This window comes from Heptranchias perlo, chromosome 5 (assembly GCF_035084215.1).
Source record: "Heptranchias perlo isolate sHepPer1 chromosome 5, sHepPer1.hap1, whole genome shotgun sequence".
Lineage (NCBI taxonomy): Eukaryota > Metazoa > Chordata > Chondrichthyes > Hexanchiformes > Hexanchidae > Heptranchias > Heptranchias perlo.
This window is the reverse complement of record NC_090329.1, coordinates 11,220,289-11,245,026: the sequence shown is the minus strand read 5'-3', so window position 1 is coordinate 11,245,026 and position 24,738 is coordinate 11,220,289. Positions and strand designations below refer to the sequence as shown.

The following is a 24,738-nucleotide window of genomic DNA, read 5'->3' as shown; positions in this document are numbered from 1 at the left end:
TGGCTTTGCCAAATGAGCATTAATCCAGCAGTGGTCACTGGATAGCAATCAAAAGCAGGATTTTTTCCGCTTCTCATTCCAGGAGGAAGGAAGCCAACTGTAGTGTCCTCAGCTAAGGCCAGCTAACTTAGCACAGACCAAGAATCAAACTTGAGATCTTGCTGCTCTAAAAGACGTAGTAATATCCTGGGCAGTGCATTTATCCACTTTTGCATTGGGGAATTCATTATGACAAACAAATAGACAAAGAATTTTATGGTTGTTCGAGTTAGTGCTCCAACAGACTGTGCTTTACAATGATAGGACACAGATGCTGCCACATAGTGAAATTCTATCTCAACTGTGCTCTCAGACGGAGCTGGCTTGCATAGGCCGGATGCCATAGGTGGGGAAGAAAGGAAACTGAAGGGCAAGTCACTCAGGTGAACATTGTTTACCTTCTTCAAGCTGGTAACAGAATGGCAATTGTCACATGCTGTTTCTCTGCCTTCACAGCTGGGAAAAGATGTATGGCAGGAAAACCACTGGGAAAAGAAATCCCAAATAAAACTAGTGGAAAATATCAACAAATAATCTGTGTTACTGGTATCATCTCAAAGATGGTGTGAGTAAAACCCACAATTAAACATAATATTCAAACACAATACAGCATGACATCTTTTACACTTAGAAAATAACACTGCAGTGTTAAAAACTATTACTTTACCATTGCCTTTAGTGGATAGGGGAGAAGGCAGAAAGTGTGGCTTGCATTTACAGTCTGCTTCTGAGTCCTCATATAACACAAAATGCTAAACATTCATTTATTACAAATGCTCAAAAATGTATTGCACTAAGAAAAAGTCATTTCTTCACAGGGATTTGGTGATCCCGCTGGAGAATACTGGTTGGGAAATGAATTTGTTTATCAACTAACTGGTCAGAAGAACTATGTCCTTCGCATCCAAATGAGAGACTGGGAAGCGAATGAGGCCTTTTCATTGTACAACCAATTCTACTTGGATAGTGAAGCACAGAAGTACAGGTAGGTATTTCAGAAATAGTTCTTTTCCAGCAAATATATTTCACACCGCTGAGACCAACATACTTTTAGGCACCAATTAAAATGTAAGTTTCAGTATTTGTAATGTGCATGTCCTGTCGATTTATCTCATCTACAAAGCTGTGGACTTATATCTTGCAATAAAAAACAGTTCTAACTATTTTAATGAGTGAAATAGATACCTATAAAGTTAAATGCAACATTTAAATATTGTGAATCCATAGCTCCAAATTGGAAATCTGGTTCTGGATAGGAACATGGGAACAGGTGTAGGCCATTTAGCCCCTCGAGCCTGATCTGACATTCAATGAGATCATGGCTGACCTGTGACCTCACTCCATACACCCGCCTTAACCAAAAGTATTAAGAGATACGGGGCTAACAAAAATCTATCAATCTCAGATTTAAAATCAACAATTGAGAGAGCATCAACTGCCTTTTGCGGAAGAGAGTTCCAAACTCCTACCACCCTTTGCCTGTAGAAGTGTTTCCGAACTTCACTCCTGAAAGTCCTAGCTCTAATATTTAGCCTAAGTCCCCTAAGTCCTAGACTCCCCAACCAGCAGAAATAGTTTCTCTCTATCTACGCTATCAGTTTTCAAGATATTAAGGGGAACTTCGATCAAATCACCCCTTCTAAATTCCAGGGAATACAACCTTAATTTGTGTAATCTGTCCTCGTAATTTAACCCTTGGAGTCCAGGGATCATTCTAGTGAATCTACGCTGCACTCACTCCAAGGCCCATATATCCTTCCTATGGTGCAGTGCCCAGAACTGAACACAGTACTCCAGGTGAGGTCTAACCAGGGCTTTGTACAACTGTGGCATAACTTCTACCCCCTTGTATTCCAGTCCTCTCGATATAAAGGCCAGCATTCCATTAGCCTTTTTGATTATTTTCTGTACCTGTCCATAATATTTTAATGATCTATGTACATGGAACCTTAAGTCTCTTTGGACCTCCCCTGTTGAGCTTTTCACCATTTGGAAAGTACTCTGATCTAGGTCTAAAGTGGATGATCTCACATTGAAATCCCACATCCTCACATTGACCTACATTAAAATCCATTTGCCACAATTTTGCCCATTCACTTAATCTATCAATATTTCTGTGATTTTATGCTTCCATCTACACTCCTTACAATGCGGCCTATCTTTATGTCATCGGCAAACTTGGATACGTGGCTCTCAATCCTGCCATCCAAGGTCGTTTACAAATACAGTGAATAGATGAGGCCCCAACACAGATCCTTGTGTGAATAATGTGGAACAGAAAAACTAACTCGTTTCATATTGTAATAATTTTTCTCCCCTTTAAAAAGTTTATTTTGTAGTATTCTCTCAGAAGTTCAGCCATTTGAATAAAGATTAGGAAAATTTGTCAGTGTTTGGAGTGGAAAAGTGAAAAAAGAATGAGACAAACAATAGATGCATTATTAAACAATAGCAAATGTAGTTTTTCATGAAGGGGAAGGGGGTCTGAATTTCTGCTTCACCAAACTCAGGTTCACAAAATCCTATTTCCATGCCTGGAAAATAAAGGTAATTATCTATTTGGTCTTTGGCACTGTTCAGTGCTATAACCAAATTGATTTTCATTCATTATTTGTTGTTTCATATCTACATGCTTTGCTAGTGTATACATACACACATTGAACCAAAATCTACTAAAGCAGTACAATCTTCTGATTAAATCCCATTTTAACCCATGAATCTATAACTACATGGGTTGCTTTGCAATTATAATTATAAGGAAGTCCCATCATTAGCCAAGTTACAGAAGATGAATTTCTGTTAAGGCCATGACACAAACAGATGTGAATTAAATGGAACAACCCAAGAGATCAAGTTTTATTGGTGCTGTAGTTAGAATAAAAAGGACATGACCTACAAACAAATAACATATGAAAATGATGGGCAGGAAAGACCAGCTGGTCCATCAAGCTTGCCCCATACTCATGATGCCTGGAGCATCAGAACTGGACACTTCCTACCCACCCCCCTCCATGTAATTTCCTGGGAGAGGCAAATAAGCAAAAGAAAACAGGGCCAATAACGGGAAAAAGCTTTGGAATATTCTTCTCCAACCTCTTCAGACGATCAAAACCAGTTCAGGAGATCACATTGACCATGCGTATGTTATCTGTTAATCCACTTACCTTCCATATGATGTGATCTCTGCCCCAGCCGGGAACCGGTCCAGCTCCCTCTCGAAGGCAGAGATTCAGCACACACACCACACCAGCTGGCAACGCATTCCAGAGGCTTGCAACTCTCTGGGGGAAAAAAATGAATTGCCTAATATCTAGCCTATTCCTACTCTTGCCTAGTTTAAATGCATGGCACCCAGGACCCTCCCCAATCTGTTGGTAACAACAAATATTTTGCCGATGATTTGAGTTTTTCCAGAAATCAAATCCACTCCATTATTAACAGCAATAGTTCCAAGTGCTTAATCAAAGCTTAAAAAAAACTATTTGAAAATAATGAGCCTATTGTAGAATTACAGACATGTGCAATCAGAACTGAATTCCAAATCTTTGACTAAAACGAAGTAGATATGAAGCTAGGTGAATTTAGACTTCAATATTGATCTGGAAAATACAAGGTCAACAGAGGCAAAAATCCCTTTAGTTTTTAAAAAAAAATCTACACAAGCAGATCTCCCACGGCATTTCCAGGATGAGCTAGATAACACAGTAGAAGTGGAGAAGTGGTGAGTACCCCCACTGACAAGGAAGAAGCTTGAAAGAGATCTCCCCAGAGACAAAAAAATAATTTGTGGTTCCTGGAAAATAAGTAATATTTTCCTTACCCAGTGAAGATAGATCAATAAATAAAATTGTTGCCCTCACATACCACACTTAAGGTAAATAAATACATTCCTGCACATATCGATTTATCAACAAAGGACAATATAGAAATCTTAAGAAAAGATCAAACTAATTTGCAACTTTCCTTCATCAAATATTTCTGCAATAGTACTTAGTGTTACTAAAGGTTCTGCTTAAATAAATATATTTAAGTTCAGGACTTTTATTTGGAACTCCTCCAAACTTGAATAATGCTGTAGTTTTTCAAGAGCTTGCTGCTTTATGTATCATTTTGCTTTTCTACTTGTTTTTGGATTGAGAAATGCATTAAAAAAAATCTATTTACAAAACATTACAAAATAGAAAGACGCACTCCAAGTTATTCCGACTGAGGTCTTTCCTCACTCACGTTTCCTTACTGTACTTGTTAATTGTAGTTGCAGGCTAGCCAGTTGAAATCATGTATAAGTTATTCTTACCTTCAAAGTTACCTCTAAAAAAGGTGAAGAAGTCATGCTTTATTTTGTTTTTCTTAAATATTAAAAAAATCGAATTCCAGCTTCTTTCACTGCTCCTGAAAATAATATTCCTGTACATTTTCATCTGCAGTAATTCTGCATCAATATACAGGAGTAAAGGAGAGGACAGGGTTTGCAAACTATAATTCTTGGCATGCTCTTTTAATGGCCGGTATTGCTAACAATCATAATAAAATTCTGGCAGTTGCAGGCACAAATGCATGCTGGGAGTTGTACTTTGATACCTCAACTGACATTGTTGAGTTTGGAAAGCTGCACGATTTCAAGGACAGGCAGTTGGGAACAATGGGAGGAGGGTCTCTCTGGAACCATCACAAGGGGCTTCTGGTTCTGGGAGCAGTAGGGGAGGAGGTGGACAAGGTTTGGAGCTCTGAGGTGGGGTGGGGGGAAGCCCTGGGCTATTAACAACAGGATTGGGGCCACGAAGTGGGAGCATTGGGAAATGTAGTCCCCGGTGTCTGGAAGTTGAGTATGACCTGCTGTCAGGCAGCACTGGGGAAGCAGGAGAAGAATCACTACCCTAAGCAGTATTCAGTTGGCAAATACAGTATAAGCACAATTAGTGCTGCAAAACAGCTCTATCCTGGCACCAAGTCCTGAGGACCAGCAACAAATTGGGTGTGGCTACAGGTTAGAGGTAGACATGATAGCCCAAGAACACCTCGGTGAGGACTTCTTTCCTTTATTTCAATACAAGGTGTCAAGCTCTGGCTCAGTGGTAGCATTCTCGTCAGAATCAGAAGATCATAGCTTCATGTCCCACTCCAAGGACTTGACACATACTTAAGTTGGCAGTTCAGTGCAAGACTGAGGGAATGCTGCACTGTTGGAAGTGTCGTCTTGCGGATGAGATATCTGCCCAGGTGGACCTAAAAGATCTCACAGCACTATTCGAAGAAGAGCAGGGACGTTCTCCCAGAGTACTGACCAACATTTATCCCTCAACCAACACCTAAATCAGATGCTCTGGTCATTTATTTCATTGCTGTTTGTGGCACCTTGCTGTGCACAATTTGGTTGCAATGTTTCCTGTTGCAGCAGTGACTACATTTCAAAAGTACTTCATTGGCTATATAGCACTGCACTTTGGGACGTCCCAAGGTCATGAAAGGTGCTATATAAATGCAAATTCTTTCTTTACTTAAATCTGAGCAACTTGTTAAATTTCAATGGTCCAATCAATATATAAGTGTTATGTGATTTCAAATGTTTTTTTCATAGTGTCCAATAAAGGAGAACAAGCTGAAACAATCTAGCAATATGCAGTTCCATTTTTCTACTGAATTATGTTAATTAAATTTCCTCACTTATGGCAGCTGGTTAGCATAACAAGGCCATAGGTTAACAAAGATAGCAAGTTTTGGAAATGGATGTGTCACATTCGTGCAGTAGGGGATGTTTTGTTGAGGTTGAGCTTAAGCTTAAAGAAACATAGGAAGCCTGTTCCGCCATTCAATGAAATCATGGCTGACCTGCATCCTAACTCCAATTATCCGCCTTGGCTCCATATCCCTTAATACCCTTGGCTAGCAAAAATCTATCTATTTCGGATTTAAAACTATTAATTGAGCTAGCATCTATTGCTTTTTGTGGGAGAGAGTTCCACATTTCTACCGCTCTTTGCACGAAGAAGCGTTTCCTAACTTCTCTCCTGAATGGCTTCGCTCTGGTTTTAAGGTTATGTTCCCTTGTCCAAAACATCTCCACCAGCAGAAAAAGTTTTTCCCGACCGACCCTATCAATTCCTTTCAAAATTCTAAAAACCTCAATCAAATCACTCCTTAACCTTCTATAATCCAGGGAATACAAGCCTAGTCTATGCAATCGCGCCTCATAATTTAACCCTTGGAGCCTCGTAGCGTTCTGGTAAATCTGCGCTAAGTTCCTTCCAGAACATGGGTTTGATGTAGATAAGCTCCTTCTACTCTCTTACCCAATTTCAAAGCAGCACACCTGTACTGCACCAAGGAAGCATTTCTATTTCCAGGTTAGACACAGAGTAAAGCTCAACTACTCTACTCCTAAAGTAGCATCCCTGATTTCACAGTACTTGAAGCTAAGATAGTAAATCATCCTTTTTTTTTGGCAAATTAGAGCAGCAATGGTTACAATCATGGAGCAGTAAGGCGGCGGCGATCCCAGTGTCTGCGAATATGCCGGGGGGCGGTATTAGGTCCAGCAATCAGCTGGCACTGGGGGAAGGATGCCATGAACCACTGCCCCAACCAGTATATAGTTGGAAAATACAGAATAACTGCCACACCTTTCTAAGAGGAACAACAACTTGCATTTATATAGGGTTTTTAAGGTGGAAAAACGTCCCAGTACATGTCATAGGAGCGTAATTAGACAGAAATTGACACCAACCCAAAGGAGGATATATTAGGAGGGGTGATTAAAAACTTGGTCAAAGCAGTAGGTTGGTTAGGAGGGTCTCAAAGAAGGAGGGAGAAGCGAGAAGCGAGAAAGTTTAGGGAGGAAATTCTGGAGCTTAGGGCCTAGACGGCTGAAGGCAGGATCACACAAAAGCATGACATTCAGGGGATAAAAGGGCTCTTATTTCTGAAAACACTGCATCAAAGAACTAAAAAGCTGAAACAAACTTTTAATGTAAGTATATATTTCAGCACTGATATTTCAAATTGCTTTCCAAAATCACAGGAGCCGTTTCCTTCTTTTGCGTGTAAGCAGGGGAAGTGTCACTGCATGCAATACAAACCTAAGCTTAACAGTTTAATTGCTTTGTCCCTCCCCATCAGAAAATGTACCTTATAACCTGCTACAGAGTCTTCAGGGTACACTCTCTAATACATCAATAACAGTTATATTTCTAAACCAAGGAAGTTGAAGCACCACTGGAAAGTAGTGCAAAGTTGTCTCACATCCAAGCTAAATATTTTTCCATCTGGAAACAATTACATATCTTCAGCTCCACAGTCTTTGGAAGGATTCTATAATGTACCGCAATATCTGTAATATTAAACTACAACTTCTGAAAAGTAGGTCACAATGGTTAGATGTTACTGTAAACTCAAGTAATCATAAGTGAAATGATACTTCCTCTTGAACCTTTTTTTATTCAATGAAACATAAGGATTTAAGCATGAGGACAAAAGTTTACAAGAAAGCGAACACTGATAACATATGGATAAGCAACAACTAAACAAAAGTCCAGCCTTACCTTGCTGCAGAAACAGTAACCTTAAAATGTTTGAAATGAAGAATTCATCTTTGGTCAGTTGGAGAGTTTTTGCCAAAGCATTTCATTAATTTCAATGGAAAATCGCTACATATTGGAGCCACTGGCTAGCCACATTTGTTAACGAGCATTTTAAAAAAATGTTTAATAATATATGAAGGTTTCATACCATTAGGTCAGTAGCTTAGGTAGTAACTCTAGCAAACCGGGTATACAGAAATGGAAGTTTTCAATTACAGCAGTGTTAGAGAACACAATTAAAGTAAGTTTACCAAACAGAAATCAAATTACTTTTAAAGGACTTCATTTAACATTGATCTTTTCAATCACCAACAAACATTTTATTTTGCAAATAATAAGGCCAAATTAAAATGTTTACTTTTTTAAAATGCATGTTCAACTTGGACCATTGTTTTACTGAAAGCAGGATTGCTGCCATCTTAAAATAAAATGCAATATACACACAGGAGAAACTGTTAACCGTGCACACAGTGTATCCCTGCATTTGGAATAAATATATAATGCACTTCTGAAAAATCATAAACAATGGATTGTGGAAAAGCTCTTAACAGTTGTTCACTCTGCTTTACCCATGTCTGCACTTTGTTTATATTGAAATGCAGCGCCTGTGTAATGCAATCATAGTAAAATAAAAGATTTTTCATACAGCACACTTAATTGAGTTAATCAATACAAAAAGCTTTCTGCAAATGACTGCCAGTTGTGAAGAATAACACGCTAACTATAGAGTCAAAAACTCTACTGTTAGTGTGTTATTCTTCACAACTGATTCAGATTGGGCCAATTCAGATCAATGTGTATTTAAAAAAAAAATACAGGTCAGTTCAGACTTTATATGTTGCATCTGTCCATCCACATAATCACACCAAAGACCTTAAACTTTGCTGCAAAACCCAGTACACTGTTTAAGCAAAAAAAGTTCCAGGTTCAGAGAGCAGCATCTGAGTTTGAAGAAATTTCTCTCCCACTATGCCTAACATGTTGAAAAATTGTTAAATCCATAGAACTTTGGCTCCTCCAATTGCTCAGCTGGTTAAGGTAGCGAGTACGTGAACCTAGAGAACAGGAAACATCCAGGTTTGATCCTTGGTTTGTGCTGATTTAGTGACAGCATGGATGCTACAGATGGCCTCAGTACTCTTGGGTTTGGGAAGGGAAAATCACCCAGGGTTTCCTGATGGATAGCCAGCAATCCTTGTTAGAAGTGCACAAGCATGGATGTTGGGTGAAGACAGCATCAGGCTTGGCTGCGATGTCTGCAACATTTGAATAGTCTGCTGACACTCACCATCAACTGTCAAAATATGACGATTGACTGATTGGGCAAAGTATCAGAGGACGACCAACATCTGTGAAACAGTACTTTAGGGAGGAGGAGGAGGGAGAAAATTGGCAGAAAAATGAGCACGCAAAAAAAATCCATGGTACTTGAATATTGATCATTCGGTCAATGCATTTTAAAATAGCTAACAATTATTTTGACTCCACTTTATCAGTAGTGGCATAGCCAGAAAAATAATCTGCAGATTGACATATGTTGTAGTTATCAATCAATGTTCCTTTTTAAGATCTATGAACTGTACACAGAATATTTTGATATCTGTTCATCAAACTAAAGTGCCATTGGCCTGCAAAAATGTAAGTGATGGAAAAAATACACTGTGACCTCTGCTTTCTGCCCCTGAACAAAGTTACATGAAAAAACTGGGAAAGCAACTGAATAAAAGTCCAGTCATTTCTTTCTCATATAAGAACTAATTGCAAGAACATTAAAAGTGACCTTTGGACAAACTAGTGATAAAATGCTGCCAAGTACATCAGTTTTATTCCCTATAAATACACTGTGTAAATATTATAATGGCACACGGAAATCAGCGGACAAATATACCGTCAGCTTTTGTCTTGGTAATGTCAATTGTACTAAATAAAAAGTTTCCCACAACATTTTATCCAGTTCAATTGACTGTCTTATGAACAGTTCCAACAGCAACAAGTCAAATTAAAAACAGACACAAAAGTATATATTTTTATACTTTAGCTGAAGTGCACAAAATGCTAGAATTTTTCTTACCACTTCATTGGGAGTGTTGATAAAAAAAAAATCCTGTCATTAATGGCTAAAGGTAGACCAAGTGATTCATCCACTGGCATCAATTCTGGTGTAGGCAGTGACTGAGAGGGTAAAATGGGTGGCAGAACTGCTGATGACATCGCAGCCAAGCCTGATGCTGTCTTCACCCAACATCCATGCTTGTGCACTTTTAACAAGGATTGCTGGCTATCAATCAGGAAACCCTGGGTGATTTTCCCTTCCCAAACCCAACAGCACTGAGGCCATCTGTACCATCCATGCTGTCACTAAATCAGCACAAACCAAGGATCAAACCTGGATGTTTCCTGTTCTTGCAATTTTTTATAAATGCAATTGGAATTAAGGCCAACTTCATACTGCATTTCCCCCCCTAAGCCCCAAAAATAAAAAGACTTGAGGCTACAAAATCCACGATCTATGGTGGAGTGTGGAATTGGAGCGCAATTCCAGAAGGGAGCTACAATTTGCAGTGGAAACTAGGTCCACTCGTTTTCCAACCCATGAAACCTCCATTGAGAAATTGTGTTTCAGTGGAACGGATCCACGCCCATAACATTGCAAAGGCAGCTTGAGGACTTGCCTCGGGGTGTTTCCAAACTATCCTGGGAACTCTGCCCAGAATGTCCTGATAGACTCAGTAGGGTTTCGTTTTGGGCCTCCTGAAGGACCAAAGAAAAAAGCACTACAGTTATTCGATCTCAGTGATCAATTTCCTCAATTACTTTAGTCCCTCTGCTGCCTGAAGGGAATTAGAACAATTTAAATGGCTGTTTACGCAGAGGATTACTTGGACTTAGAATGCCCTACCAGAAATAGTGGTGAAAGCTGAATCCAGAATAGCATTTAAAAGGGAAGTGGTGGTAGCCACTCTTGGTGACGGACATTGAAGTCCCCCACCCAGAATATTTTCTGTGCCTTTGCTACCCTCAGTGCTTCCTCCAAGTGGTGTTCAATGTGGAGGATTACTGATTCATCAGCTGAGGGAGGGCGGTAGGTGGTAATCAGCAGGAGGTTTCCTTATCCATGTTTGACCTGAAGTCATGAGATCTCATGGGGTCCAGAGTCAAGGATGGGGGCTTCCTGGGTTACTCCCACCCGTCTGTATACCACTGTATCCTTCGTCTGTCCTGCCGGTGGGACAGGACATACCCACGGTTGGTGATGGAAGAGTCTTGGACATTGGCCGATAGTCATACTCACGGAATCTTACCTGTCAGGCTGTTGCTTGACTTGTCTGTGTGACAACTCTACCGACTTTTTGGCACCGGTCCCCAGATGTTAATGAGGAGGACTTTGCAGGGTCGACTGGACTGAGTGTGCTTTCATTGTGTCTTAATGAAACGTTAAAAAAGTTATGGGTAAAAGGTTGGGAAGTGGACTATGTGGATAGCCACCGCAGACACAAAGAACTGAATGGCTTTCTCTGTGCTATAAAATTCTATGATTCTACAAACATTTCTGTTGCATCTACTACATTTAAGAAAAGTCAGATTTAAGTTTATAAAATAAGCTCTGCTGAGTTATTTGCAGTCCATCAAAGAAACAAAAGCACAAATAATGTTCCTTTCCTCCCCACTCCCCTTTCAGAATCAAAGGGATAAATCTCAGTCCAGCTTATTTGATTGATCTGCCACCCATCTGCCTGGACAGATAGAAAAATCCTTGGGGGGAAAAGAATGGTTGCATAAGTTCAAATAGCAGCAGTTCTCACCCTTTGATTCTTAATATAGGTGAAACTATTTTATTAAAGTCAATTCATCTACTCGATGCTGGTTGATGGATAGAAGTTAAAATAACAATAGTTCCTATTGATTTTCAACATGGATGAAATGCTTCTTTAGACTTGTTTGCTACACATTAAAGTGCATGGGTGAAAGCTATTTTCTATGAAGCGGAAAGAGAGAGAAAAGGGATGAGCGTAGAAGCATCATCACAACTCTTGAAACAGGTCAACATTTTATTGACCTATATCTGGGGACTGAAATTTTACAACTGGTATTTTATGACCCCTGGAGGGGTGTGCTAAAGTTAAAGTGCTCCTCTATTAGGGAGGGAGCCATAAACAATGTGTCGTATTAGAGGTCATAGTAAATTAAGGAAGGTTATACTACTGAGCTTGCCGACGAGAATATAATTATTTTCTGTGGCAGCCAATACTAACCATCCACTGGCACATCAACAATGTAGACTTTCATTTGACTAGCAGGTTCACAATTTAAGATGGCGACAAGAGCAGTTCTTATACTTCTCCCATCTGACTATCTTCAAAAGAGCTTTACTGCTTCCCAGGTTCAGTCCAATTACACATAATTGTTAACATCAAGCCAATAAGAAGTCCAAAACACCTAATTTTAATAACTAGCAATAAGGGAAATTCTACTTCACCATGGTGGAAAATTTAAGTTGCTACGAAATTGATCCTATAAATTGGAATATAAAATTGATATTGACTCCTGGAAGCTGCCTGTGCTCTTTTTGGGAATACTATTTGACAACTTTATTAACTGTCCTGAGTTGAACAGAATTAATTTACACTACTGATCAAGAGACATTCTCTCATCTAACTCGTTAATAGATAAAAAATAATGTATTTTGCCCTGATCCATTCCTCCTACAGAATCCATCTTAGAGGCTACAGCGGGACAGCAGGCAAGATAAGCAGTCTCAGCCAACAGGGAAATGATTTTAGCACTAAGGATTCAGACAATGACAAATGCATTTGCAAATGCTCACAAATGGCATCAGGAGGTAAGAGGGAAGATTGTTGATTTTCACCTTTTTGTTTACTAGAGGACATGCGCTGCATGTTTTTGGACCCTTGGACAATGTGCAAAGGTGTCAAGATGAGTGGCCAGAAGCAATGGTCAGGACCACTGATTTACAGTAGTTAAATTCCATTTTCATTTCATTGGATTCTGGGAATTTTACCTGTGTTTTCAGATCACATTCCAGAATTCCATCTGCTTATAATTAATGTCACTGATTTATGGTCAATGAATAAGTCAAATTATGTTTTTATTACATAGGATTCTGGGATTTTCCAGTATGGTGCTTTAAAAAATATATTCTCCCACCTGTGGGGTTCTGGTTAGAACCAGGGCAAAAAAAAAATTCTTTCAGATTATCTCCTGTCACAATTTGCCATCTCCCCAGTGCAATTAACTGACTAATCTCCACTTTGAGGTTCAGTTTAATTTTAAAATTCTATTTTTCTCCCCCAAACTAACTCTACTCAAAATAAACCATCACTAAACTCTACAACCTTATTCTGGACTCCAAACCTTGCTTAGGCATTGCAATTGGAGATCAGTTTAATATACTCCAAGCACTGCACATTGTCACACAAGCACACACAGGAAATTATATATTTGATTAAACAAACCGAATTTAAGGCTCCATTCATTGGATGAAAGGGGACATCTTTCATATATGACAGATTAAATTTGCCTTAATCATAACATGCCTATCCTGCTACATTATCTGCAGAATATAAAGCTGGGAATGCCAGACTCAATTCAAGTCATAAGCCACAGGAGCAAAATGAAAGTGGTTCACAGTCATCTAAACTCCAAATGTTTGTTGCAGCCTTGAAAACACAGGCAACATGTACAATTCCCCAACTTTCAAGCCTCTTTCCAAGGAACTGGATCAGCCATGACTGCTATCATATGGTCATCAAAATTTTCTGTGCATTACTACTCAGGAATATATTTTTAATGAAAAAAAATGCTGGGTCAGATTTTTTAAATATGGAAAATAAAATGCAAGAACAATGTTACCATGAGCTACCTCACCACCACACCTTGCGACCGTTCCACTGCCTCTGATTTGTCACACTGCTTGTCTGACATACAGTTCTGGATGAGCAGAAATTTCCTCCAACTAAATAGTGGGAAGACCGAAGCCAATGTCTTCAGTCCCCGCCACAAACTCCGTTCCCTAGCCACCGACTCCATCCCTCTCCCTGGCCACTGTCTGAGGTTGATCCAGACTATTTGCAACCTTGGCGTCCTATTTGACCCTTAGATGAGCTTCCGAACCAATACCGCTAAGATTGCCTACTTCCACCTCCATAACATCACCCATCTGTGCCCCTGCCTCAGCTCTTCTGCTGCTGAAACCTTCATCCATGCCTTTGTTGCTTCTATACTTCACTATTCCAACCCTCTCCTGGCTGACCTGCTATCTTCTACCCTCCATAAACTTGAGCTTATCCAAAACTCCGCTGCCTGTATCCTAACTCGCACCATGTCCCATTCACCCATTACCCGTGAACCCACAATGGCACCCGGTCTGGCAACACCTCGATTTTAAAATTCTCATCCCTGTTTTCAAATCCCTCCGTCGCCTCGCCCCTCCCCATCACTGTAACCTCCTCCAGCCCTACAATCCTCCGAGATCTCTGCCCTCCTCCAATTCTGGCCTCTTGCACATCCCAGGTTTTAATCACTCCACCATTGGCAACCGTGCCTTCAGCTGCGTAGGCTCTAAGCTCTGGAATTCCCTCCCTAAACCTCTCCGCCTCTCTACCTCTCTCTCCCCCTTTATGATGTTCTTTAAAGCCTACCTCTTTGGCCAAGCTTTTAATCACACATCCTAATATCTCATGTGGCTCGGTATCAAATTTTGTTTGATGAAGCTCATGTGAAGTGCTTTGGGACGTTTTATTAAGTTAAAGGCGCTATATAAATACAAGTTGTTGTTGATGATCATATTGTAGCGGAGAAGATTGGTCTGACCAAATTTTCCATGGCCAGCTCCTTCCCTTCATTGTGTCGTAGGACGTGGCTCCAGCTGTTACAGGGACAACCTATGACCGGAGGTTCAAAGTCACCACCGTAGTGCCGCAGCATCCAATAGCATCCTGTTACCAAGGTTGCTCCTCCCACTTGAACACTTCTGCAGTCTTAGGTTGAGGAGTAGGATAAGCACACCTCAAAGGCATGAAAGGAAGCATTGGTGTAGGACTTGAAGCAAGTGTGACTGTAAAGAGCAATCAATAGAATTTTTAAAAAATTATTCGATCATGGGATGTGGGCGTCACGGGCAAGGTCAGCATTTATTGCCCATCCCTAATTGCCCTTGAGAAGGTGGCGGTGAGCTGCCTTCTTGAACCGCTGCAGTCTGTGTAAAGGTTCTCCCACAGTGCTGTTTGGTAGGGAGTTCCAGGATTTTAACCCTGTGACGATGAAGGAACGGCGATATATTTCCAAGTCGAGGTGGTGTGAGACTTGGAGGGGAATGTGCAGGTGGTGTTGTTCCCACGTACCTGCTGTCCTTGTCCTTCCAGATGGTAGAGGTCCCAGGTTCGGAGGTGCTGTCGAAGAAGCCTTGGCCAGTTGCTGCAGTGCGTCCTGTAGATGGTACACACTGCAGCCATGGTCCGTCGATGGTGAAGGGAGTGAATGTTTAGGGCAATGGATGGGGTACCAATCAAGCGGGCTGCTTTGTCCTGGATGATGTTGAGCTTCTTGTGTCTTGTTGGAGCTGCACGCATCTGTATCTACTATTCCATCACACTCCTGACTTGTGCCTTGTAGATGGTGGAAAGGCTTTGGGAAGTCAGGTGGTGAGTCACTTGCCGCAGAATACTCAGCCTCTGACCTGCTCTTGTAGCCACAGTATTTATGTGGCTGGTCTAGTTATGTTTCTGATCAATGATGACCCCAAGATGTTGATGGGGGATTCGGCGATAGTAATGCCGTTGAATGTCAAGGGGAGGTGGTTAGACTCTCTCTTATTGGAGATGGTCATTGCCTGGCACTTGTCTGGCATGAATGACTAGCCACTTATCAGCCCAAGCCTGGATGTTGTCCAGGTCTTGCTGCATGCGGGTACAGACTGCTTCATTATCTGAGGGGTTGCGAATGGAACTGAACACTGTTCCAGTGATCAGCTAACATACCCATTTCTGACCTGATGGAGGGAAGGTCATTGATGAAGCAGCTGAAGATGGTTGGGCCAAGGACACTGCCCTGAGGAATTCCTGCAGCAATGTCCTGGGGCTGAGATGATTGGCCTCCAACAACCACTACCATCTTTGTGCTAGGTGTGACTCCAGCCACTGGAGAGTTTTCCCCGATTCCCATTGACTTCAATTTTACTCAGGCTCCTTGGTGCCACACTCGGTCAAATGCTGCTTTGATGTCAAGGGCAGTCACTCTCACCTCACCTCTGGAATTCAGCTCTTTTGTCCATGTTTGGTCCAAGGCTGTAACGGGGTCTGGAGCTGAGTAGTCCTGGCGGAACCCAAACTGAGCATCGGTAAGCAGGTTATTGGTGAATAAGTGCCGCTTGATACCACTGTCGACGACACCTTCCATCACTTTGCTGATGGGGCGGTAATTGGCCTGATTGGATTTGTCCTGCTTTTTGTGGACCAGACATACTTGGGAAATTTTCCACATTGTTGGGTAGATGCCAGTGTTGTAGCTGTACTGCAACAGTTTGGCTAGACATGTGGCTCGTTCTGGAGCACTAGTCTTCAGCAATACAGCCGGTTTGTTGTTGGGGCCCATAGCCTTTGTTGTATCCAGTGCACTCAGCCGTTTCTTGATATCACGTGGAGTGAATCAAATTGGTTGAAGACTGGCTTCTGTGATGGTGGGGCTGTCGGGAGGAGGCAGAGATGGATCATCCACTCGGCACTTCTGGCTGAAGATGGTTGCAAACACTTCAGCCTGGTCTTTTGCACTCACATGCTGGACTCTGCCACCATTGAGGATGTGGATATTCACAGAGCCGCCTCGTCCCGTTAGTTGTTTAATCGACCACCACCATTCATGATTGGATGTGGCAGGACTGCAGAACTTTGATCTGATCCGTTGGTTGTGGAATCGGTTCGCTCTGTCCACAGCATTTTGCTTAATAATCATCTTATTTTTTCTTTGAGTGCATGGTGCTTTTTTGGATGGGGCCATGGAAAGAGAATCAGTGCTGAGAGGGCAACTTAAGTGCAGCAAGTGAGCATCGTGTTCTTAGGGCTGCAACATGTGCAAAGTCAAAGTTGGTTAGTGGCAGGTGGTGTTTATTGGTGGAAGTAATTGTCTGCAACAGAGTTCCACTCCAAACTCTCAACCTGCACATAATCTCCCTCCACGTACTGTCCTCTTCTTTCCCATCTTCCTTCTGTAAGGTGCAGGGACGTGGGCCTCTTCCAGAACCTGCAATCCCACTTTTCTGTGTGCTCCCCATGCCTTATGACATGGTCTGCAAACAAAATCTGCAGTACAGCAACAGGTCCAGGGTATTGTTATGGCACAGGCATTCAGCATGCCCAAAGCCAAGCAACTGTTCATCATCAATGTCAAACTTGAACAATTAAATGCAGTCCTCAATGGAACACATCAATATGGAATCCCCTTCTCAGAAATCCCTGATGAGCCATCTTTACTGGATTTAGGTGCATTTAGTAGCATGTCTACAATCCCTGCCAAGTTGATTCCCTCAACATACACTATGATATATTAGTTGCTGTGCTTAACCCCTGGAAAGGTTGGCTAGGCCTTTACGTATCACAACTGGGGTAATGTTTGATTGCCACAGGACAGTTTTCAATACTGCCCATTTGAAAGTAAGAAAATATAGAACAAAAAAAAGCCCATTAATTCATCAAGCCCATTTCCTTCTACAGACCATCAATAATAGGTTTAGTAGAATCTATGATGGAGCCTATTTCCTTTCCTAAGGAAAGATTCGGCAGAGGTGAACTGAATGAGATTCCAGAATATCGAACTTTACACCCTACAAAATCCATTTTTGACTAGTTGCCTCCATTGGCTTCACAGTTTCATCCATGTCCCTGAGAGCTCTGGAACCATCATAGAATCTTACAGCACAGAAAGAGGTCATTTGGCCCATTGTGCCTGTACCGGCTTTTTGAAAGAGCTATCCAATTAGACCCTCTATTTTCCCATAAACCTGCAAATGTTTCCTTTTCAAGTATATATCCCTTTTGAAAGTTACTATTGAATCTGCTTCCACCACCCTTTCAGGCAGTGCATTCCAGATCATAACAACTCACTGCATAAAAAAAAATTCTCATCTTCCCCCTGGTTCTTGTGCTGATTATCTTAAATCTGTGTCCTCTGGTTACCAACCCTCCTGCCATTGGAAACAGATTCTCTTTATTCACTATTTAGAACTCCTCTATTAAATCTCCCCTTAACCATCTTTGCTCTGAGGAGAACCACCCCAGCTTCTTTAGTCCCTTCACCTAACTGAAGTTACTCATCCCTGGTACCATTCTAATTATTCCTGGTGTCATTCTAGCATATAAACAACAAAGCAACAACGTGCATTCATATAGCACCTTTAACATAGTAAAACGTCCCAAGGCACTTCACAGCAGCATAATCAAACAAAATTCAACACTAATCACACAAGGAGATATTAGGACAGGTCAATGGGATTCAATCATCTACTTTGTACGTCTTGTAAGCCTCAAACATGTTCTGTTAAAATTATATTGTATTATATTGCATTGAACAAGAAACAAGTTCAATTTCTGTATTTAAGATTCAGTTAATCTCCAAACATTACGTCCATGAAGTTGTCAGTCACCTAAGTTGTTACTGCAACTGTAGGTACTCAACCAATTATTTTTGCTTTTGTAACCTTTTCACCCAAGTCTCTCTCACTGCCTCGCTGCTTATTCTTGAGGATCCTGAGTCTCCTGTGTGACATGGATCTCTTTTGCTCCTTCTCTACTCCATATTACAAGAGTCTTCAAAGACTTGGGTGTCTTCCTATTCCTGACACACTCCAGCTAAAAAACATATTTTAAAAAAAATCATATAATGGTGAATAGGGGACCAAATAAAATGTTTCATAATCAGGACTCTTGAAAGCTTTAGGATTACAGGATCTTGAGCAGCCCACCTTAAAAAACTGGTTCAGAACATTTGAAAGCAATGCAGATTTAACTGAGACAACAATAGAATTCAAACAATACTGAGAGTCTGGACCACAGGATTAATTTAATAACTTACTTATGATAGCTGTAATGAGGCACTTTGATGAGTTACTTATGGTAGCAGGAGGCAGTTTCAGATGGGGGAAGAAGGTACAGCATCTACACCACCCCTTGGGTGGGTGATCTCCTGTTCACCCTACTGCAAGCTCTCAACAGATTTTGCGATTGCAGTTACCTATTTTTAATGCAACTCACTTGCTTCAACAGATATTTAGATCTTCAGTAAGAATGGACCAAAAAGAGACTTACCCAGCTGAGCTGTGATCCTCAATAATCATTTGTAAAATCTAACTGTCATTAGTAATCCCCAAGGTGGATTTAAACTGAGTTCCACAGGAGAAAAGTATATTTATTGCAGCTTCTGCCATTTACCCCATTTGATATTTTGTGTTGTATTTTTTCCCCTTCACAGGATGGTGGTTTGACGCTTGTGGTCCATCCAACTTGAATGGATTATACTACTCAGCGGGGCAGAATACAAATAGATTCAATGGAATCAAATGGTATTACTGGAAAGGGTCAGGATACTCTCTGAAAGCTACTACCATGATGATCAGACCTGCAGACTTCTGATTGTGAATTCTTGTACATAGATTGTTTTTGTTAGTCCACATGATGTATAAAGACATTTTTTTCAGCAAATCTGTAAATTACTACTATTACTACTATATTTAAAATGTTGACTAATATGTATACCACGCATTAATATTTTAAGTTGTCTGTTTGGAAGAAAAGAAGCCAGGAACCAATGAACAAATGAGGACAAAATGGCTTGTAAATTGCTTTGCATTTATTTTTATTGTAGTCAATTCCACTTATTGGGGAAGCTTCTTTAATTAATAGAGATGAACAATGGGAATACTAAAATATCAACTGAAGTTGAATCCCTGGAAGAGAAGGTTCTTTTTATTTTAGAGACACTACTAAAGATAGTCATATGGGAAACTAAGTATTTTTACATTTCAAATGGTATGATCCTGAGCAATAAGTACTTGAGCAGCTTCCCATGACACTGATTTCAATAGAGTTTGTTCTTCAGAGAATTTATATTGATCTCCAAAGAAAAAAAAACTGGAACTGTGAAAGATCATTGACATTATTAAAAAGAACCACATTTTTAAGATTCAAAATTTAAGTTATTTCAAAATAATAATCTTGCCCATCAATAAGCTTTTTTTTAAAATCTTGCAACCTAATTTTTTCTTCTTACAGACCACATGACATCACAAAGTATACTGCACTGAATTGAGTTTGTTAATTTAATTATTTCTTTTTTTTTGGAAAGAAACTAAAACCTCATTGAAAAAGCCACTGTAAAATTACTCTTATGTTCCACACAATTTCTGACACTATCAGCATTGGGTTGAACGTTAGACTAGCTGACATAGGTACATACTATATATTTTTTTAGAAATTCAAACTCAACATACAATTACAATTTACTGTCATCCATATGGAGAAAAAAATACAGATAAGAACACTGTCCCTTTGCACTGCCATTTCAATCGGCTGATCAAATGTCTCTAATAACTTGTTATGCACATCAGTCTGAGTGATTGGAGGAGCTAACAGATCAATGCAACTCAAGAAATAGCCAGATGCCTAAGCACCACCACGTTAGAGACAGAATTGGTGGTCAGGATGAGCAGAAGGTTTGTAGATGGAAATTGAACTTCATCGAAGAATAATATTATTCCTTATTCATTCAACTTCCATAAACAATTAAGATTCTCCCAAAGTAGTAAAAAAGACTGGAGTGATTGGACTCCAAAATTATAAATGTTCAGATCAGTTTGGGGCAGTGTGAGCTTATCAATTTGAATTGCCAGATCTGAACAATGATCTTTGGCAAAAGCTAAGTTATACTAGATATCTAGTCTTCAAATGGCATTGAAGCAATTTTCCAATGTTGGTCTTTGAAGTGACTATTTACAGAATGAGTTTGAACTTTGCCTTGTAATTCTTGCTCAGAGAAAATAACAGCACACAAGAAATACATTCGTCCCCTTGATTTGCTACTATTGGTAAGTGATACACTTACTTGAGTTTTGGTCCCAGAGGCAACAAATTCTTGTCTTGTTTGGCAAATGCTCTTGGTTCTATTTAAATACAAACCTAAACTGTGTGATATTTGCTTTCTATAAGAGAAACATGATTTCTTAAGACAAGACACTCAAAGGCAACTTTCAGGAAAAATGATTGATGTGTTCTACTGTACTGAACGTGATACAGTTGAACCACCACCAATGCATGCAGTTCACTGATCCTCTGTGCTCAAGCAGGGGCCAACAAAGTAACTCTTTCAATGCAAGAAGCTTAAAATCACAAAACCCATGGGTTCTCTCAACAGTCAGTTAAAACCTCAAGTGAATGAAATATATGACTTTTCATGTGCCTTTTAGAGATTAGCACATGCAATATTGTTACATGGATTTGCTTGGGAAAAACACATACGTGAGGCAACATGTTTTAAAGGTGTGCCATTACACTTGTATTATGTTCTTTATTTCTAGCCTCAAATTGCTCTCACCATTACTTCAGCCTGGTAATATACAGTTTGCTCCTTTAAATTCAAATTATCCATAATTCTAATTTTTATTAACATTAAATTTTTACATTGCTGTGTCATTTATGCTGCTTAATTCAAATTATTTTATTAAAACATTTTTAGTGCAAGAAATTAATAGATCAGGAGTAGACTGTATAGTTTAAAATACTCTCTCCAGATACAACCCAAGTTAGCAAGGTTAGAATTTGTAATGTAACTCGACTGCTGGACATTTTTCACAACTCAAAAGGAACATAGTATGATATTTTACATACAGAACATTAAGATTTACTAAAATTCTAGTGACAACACAGAACAATGGGATATTCTTCAACTGGGTAAGAGCAGATGATAAGCTATTACAGCAGCCGCATGGAATCTAAAATTCCCTGATCTTGCACTACAATGTCACCAAACAGAACTTTCGGAAGTTACATCAGAGAAGCATGAAGAGACCTGATAGGACTGGGGTCCTTAAAGGGGTTTATCTTTTTTGCACAAAGGAACATCTATATATTGCCAGATGGAACGACTCCACCGTAGATCGGTATTCCTCCAAAAAAACAGTATACAAGAACAGACTATGAAGAAGCACAAAAATATACTACAATTGTATTGTCGTTAAGATTTGAATGGCACAGTATAGATCTAGGTCACAACACTGATGCAGATTCCATTTTAGTGATTATGTGCATTTCAAAACTATTAACATCAGCACTAACATAAAATGTTATCCATCACCTACAGTGCAGTCCTCACTTTCAAAACTACACTTAACTAAAATCTTTAAGATAAAATTTTGTCATCTTCTTGTTCATGCACTTGAAAACATTTTACTGCTGATAGAAAGTAGTAACAACCGGTTTCCTGAAATGGTGCAGCACACTGGCTGCAAGCATGCTTAGACTTCTGATTGCTTGAAGTTAGTTAAAAAAATTTTTAAACCACATGACCACGTTCACACTTTTAAACAAATAATTGATTATGACCTGGAAATATTGCAATTAAGAAGAGCAGCATTGGACAAGATTAATTGTTTAACAGCAATAAAAGCAAAGTAGCATGGCTTCATAAGTTGAGTCCCAAGTACTAAAATAAGTCACTAAACCTTAAGTATGGCACAGCAGCATCACTTTTTCAAGGACAAAAACTGCAGTTGTAAAGCACCTATTTCAACTAGTGTGAGTACAACAGTATGGCAAGTGGCATGATGCACTGTTGATATTTACATCATTTAGAAAGAGATACAAATCTTCATTCGTGGCCTTCAAAGTTCCTGGTAATGGGATAATAAGGTGGCATTTCATTTTTGTGTATTTTCATTAAAGCTGGTCACCCACCACTGGTACAGTCCTCCTTATTTTTAAAATACATTACCCACATAAAGCAACACTTCTGCATTCTCACTGAACAATCTTTAAGAAAACTGTGCCTGAACAACCACTTGATATTTTCCTTATTCCACAGTATGAAAGAGGCCACACTTTGCTCTGCCCTCAGTTCTTTGCCTGAAAGAGACACCATTCAGAACTTGGGAAGGTCAAAATCTTAAAGCAAACATAACAGAAAATAGCGTAAAATCACATTAGGTAAGGAGGAAATGAAGAGTAAGTTGCGATGGAGCTTTGCATGTGGAGGTTGAATTAAATAACTCATCATTCATCTCTGTTTGAGGGATCTTGTTGTATGCAAATTATACACTGATTCCCCTGTATAAAATATCAATACATCTTCAGTATTGCACAGGACTATCAGCCTAGATTTTGTGCTCAAGTCTCTGGAATGGGACTTGAACCCACAACCTTCTGACTCAGAGGCGAGCGTGCGACCACTGAGCCATGGCTGAAACCACAATACACATATTTTATTTTTAAATTTTGTATACACAAGCAATCGTATACCCAATCAATGCAAAAGTTGGAAATGGGGAACATATCTTCAGGCCAGTTGGAGCATTGGAGCACCTAAACAATTGGTCATCCTGAAATGTTCAGTCAAGACAAGAGTGTTGCGAAGTAAAAATATGGGTCAGCAGAAGGTGCAGAGCAATCTTGCAGATACCAGCAAGAGGAACCCTCAATCCACTCGACTTGCTAATCTCAAGAACTACTCCATCCACATGCCAGGCAAGGAAGTTTGGGACCCATTGCCTGTGTCCATTTTATTAACCCTCTGCATTAAGATGAAGGTAAGTAAAGTAACTGCTGAAAAAGGCAGACACAGTAGATAAGTTCAAAGGGCACACATATTACCTTGCTTAAGAAAAGTTTCTTGGACAAACAGCTGAGCGGGGGTTAGCTCAAAGAATAGCTATTTCCTCCACCCAAATCTTATAGTTGGCCTTCACCACAAGGAGAATGGAAACCTACAAGGAATCCACAGGCTGACCAGGGTCATTATTCTGTGGTATGGAGATATGCAACAGAATCCTGGTAGCCTCCCATTCTGGCACACAACACGAGTGCTCTCTGGGTAGCCTCACTTGTCAAAGACTGAATGAATCATCATTACATAAAGGGCCTATTTTCTATTTGTACAGTTAGACACCATCCTTGCAGAGTGTGCCTGTGTTTTGGTCTCTAAGCCCCTCAGGTGCTGGACTGATAGATCTGAAGATTTCTCCCTAACTAATCACAAGTCCCAGGTGCCACAACAGCACCAGGATATCTTCTGCCCTGTCAAGATGCCCTGATTAACCAGTTGTTCACGTAGGAGTGGACATAAAACCTCATTACCTCCAGGAGATTGCACTACTCTCAGACACTAAAATCTGGTGCTGACATTAAGACAAACAATAGTACCCTGTATTTTATGACATTTCCTGTTGGCTTCCCAAATCCCAGTATGGGATTATGTTCGTTTCAGGTCCTGGCAATATGCCTCTATAATTTTGATAGGGTCACCATTTTGATCCTTTCCGTTAGAATGAAGGCATTCAAGAATCTTGAGTTTGAATATCGGTTAGATGCCTCCCATAATGCAAGAACTTGGAATAAGAAAGTGCCTTTCATGACCTCAGGGCATTCCAAAGTGCTTCACAATGGGACTAAACTGCTGAGCTTTACAGGCTGGGCAGGATTCATTCGATAGCTCCAGCAAGCAGTAGCTTCTTTATCTTTTAATCAAAAGGTCCTTGGCCTGTGCTGCCTCTAACAATCCTGAGAAAACATGTCACTTCCAGAGCCATTCCTTATAAAATGCCTACTCTCGCTACCACCCCTCCGCCCCCAACTGGGATCCTCTTTTGCAGATGAGGATGCAATTGCTCAAACTGAAGTAGTAGTGGCAGTGGGCAAATTGGGCTTCCATTCCTGCAACCCAGCTGACTACTATAGCGTAGAACATTTAGTACCAGATACATTTAGTACGTAAGCCAAATAGATATTTATTTTTAATTATTTATCTGCCTTCTCATGATTGACTCGTTATTTGCTCTTAGTGCAAAGACACTTGTTTGCATTGAGTTGGAGGCCTAAGATCTCTGTGAAAATATGATTAAAGTTTTGAC

The 24,738-nt window shown here is 40.1% G+C and overlaps 2 protein-coding genes across 2 annotated transcripts in view; one reads left to right on the top strand and one right to left on the bottom strand.

Moving 5' to 3' along the window:
- The window catches only part of angpt2a (angiopoietin 2a), a 95,418-nt gene extending 75,129 nt beyond the window's left edge, over nt 1–20,289 (top strand). The window contains exons 7-9 of the mRNA XM_067984008.1: nt 858–1,024; nt 12,326–12,456; nt 19,095–20,289. Of these exons, the coding sequence (XP_067840109.1) occupies nt 858–1,024; nt 12,326–12,456; nt 19,095–19,255 (459 nt within the window). The 3' untranslated portion in view covers nt 19,256–20,289. The remainder of the gene's footprint in view (nt 1–857; nt 1,025–12,325; nt 12,457–19,094) is intronic.
- Nucleotides 1–24,738, bottom strand: part of mcph1 (microcephalin 1) — a 306,044-nt gene that overhangs the window by 148,371 nt on the left and 132,935 nt on the right. The window lies entirely within an intron of this gene.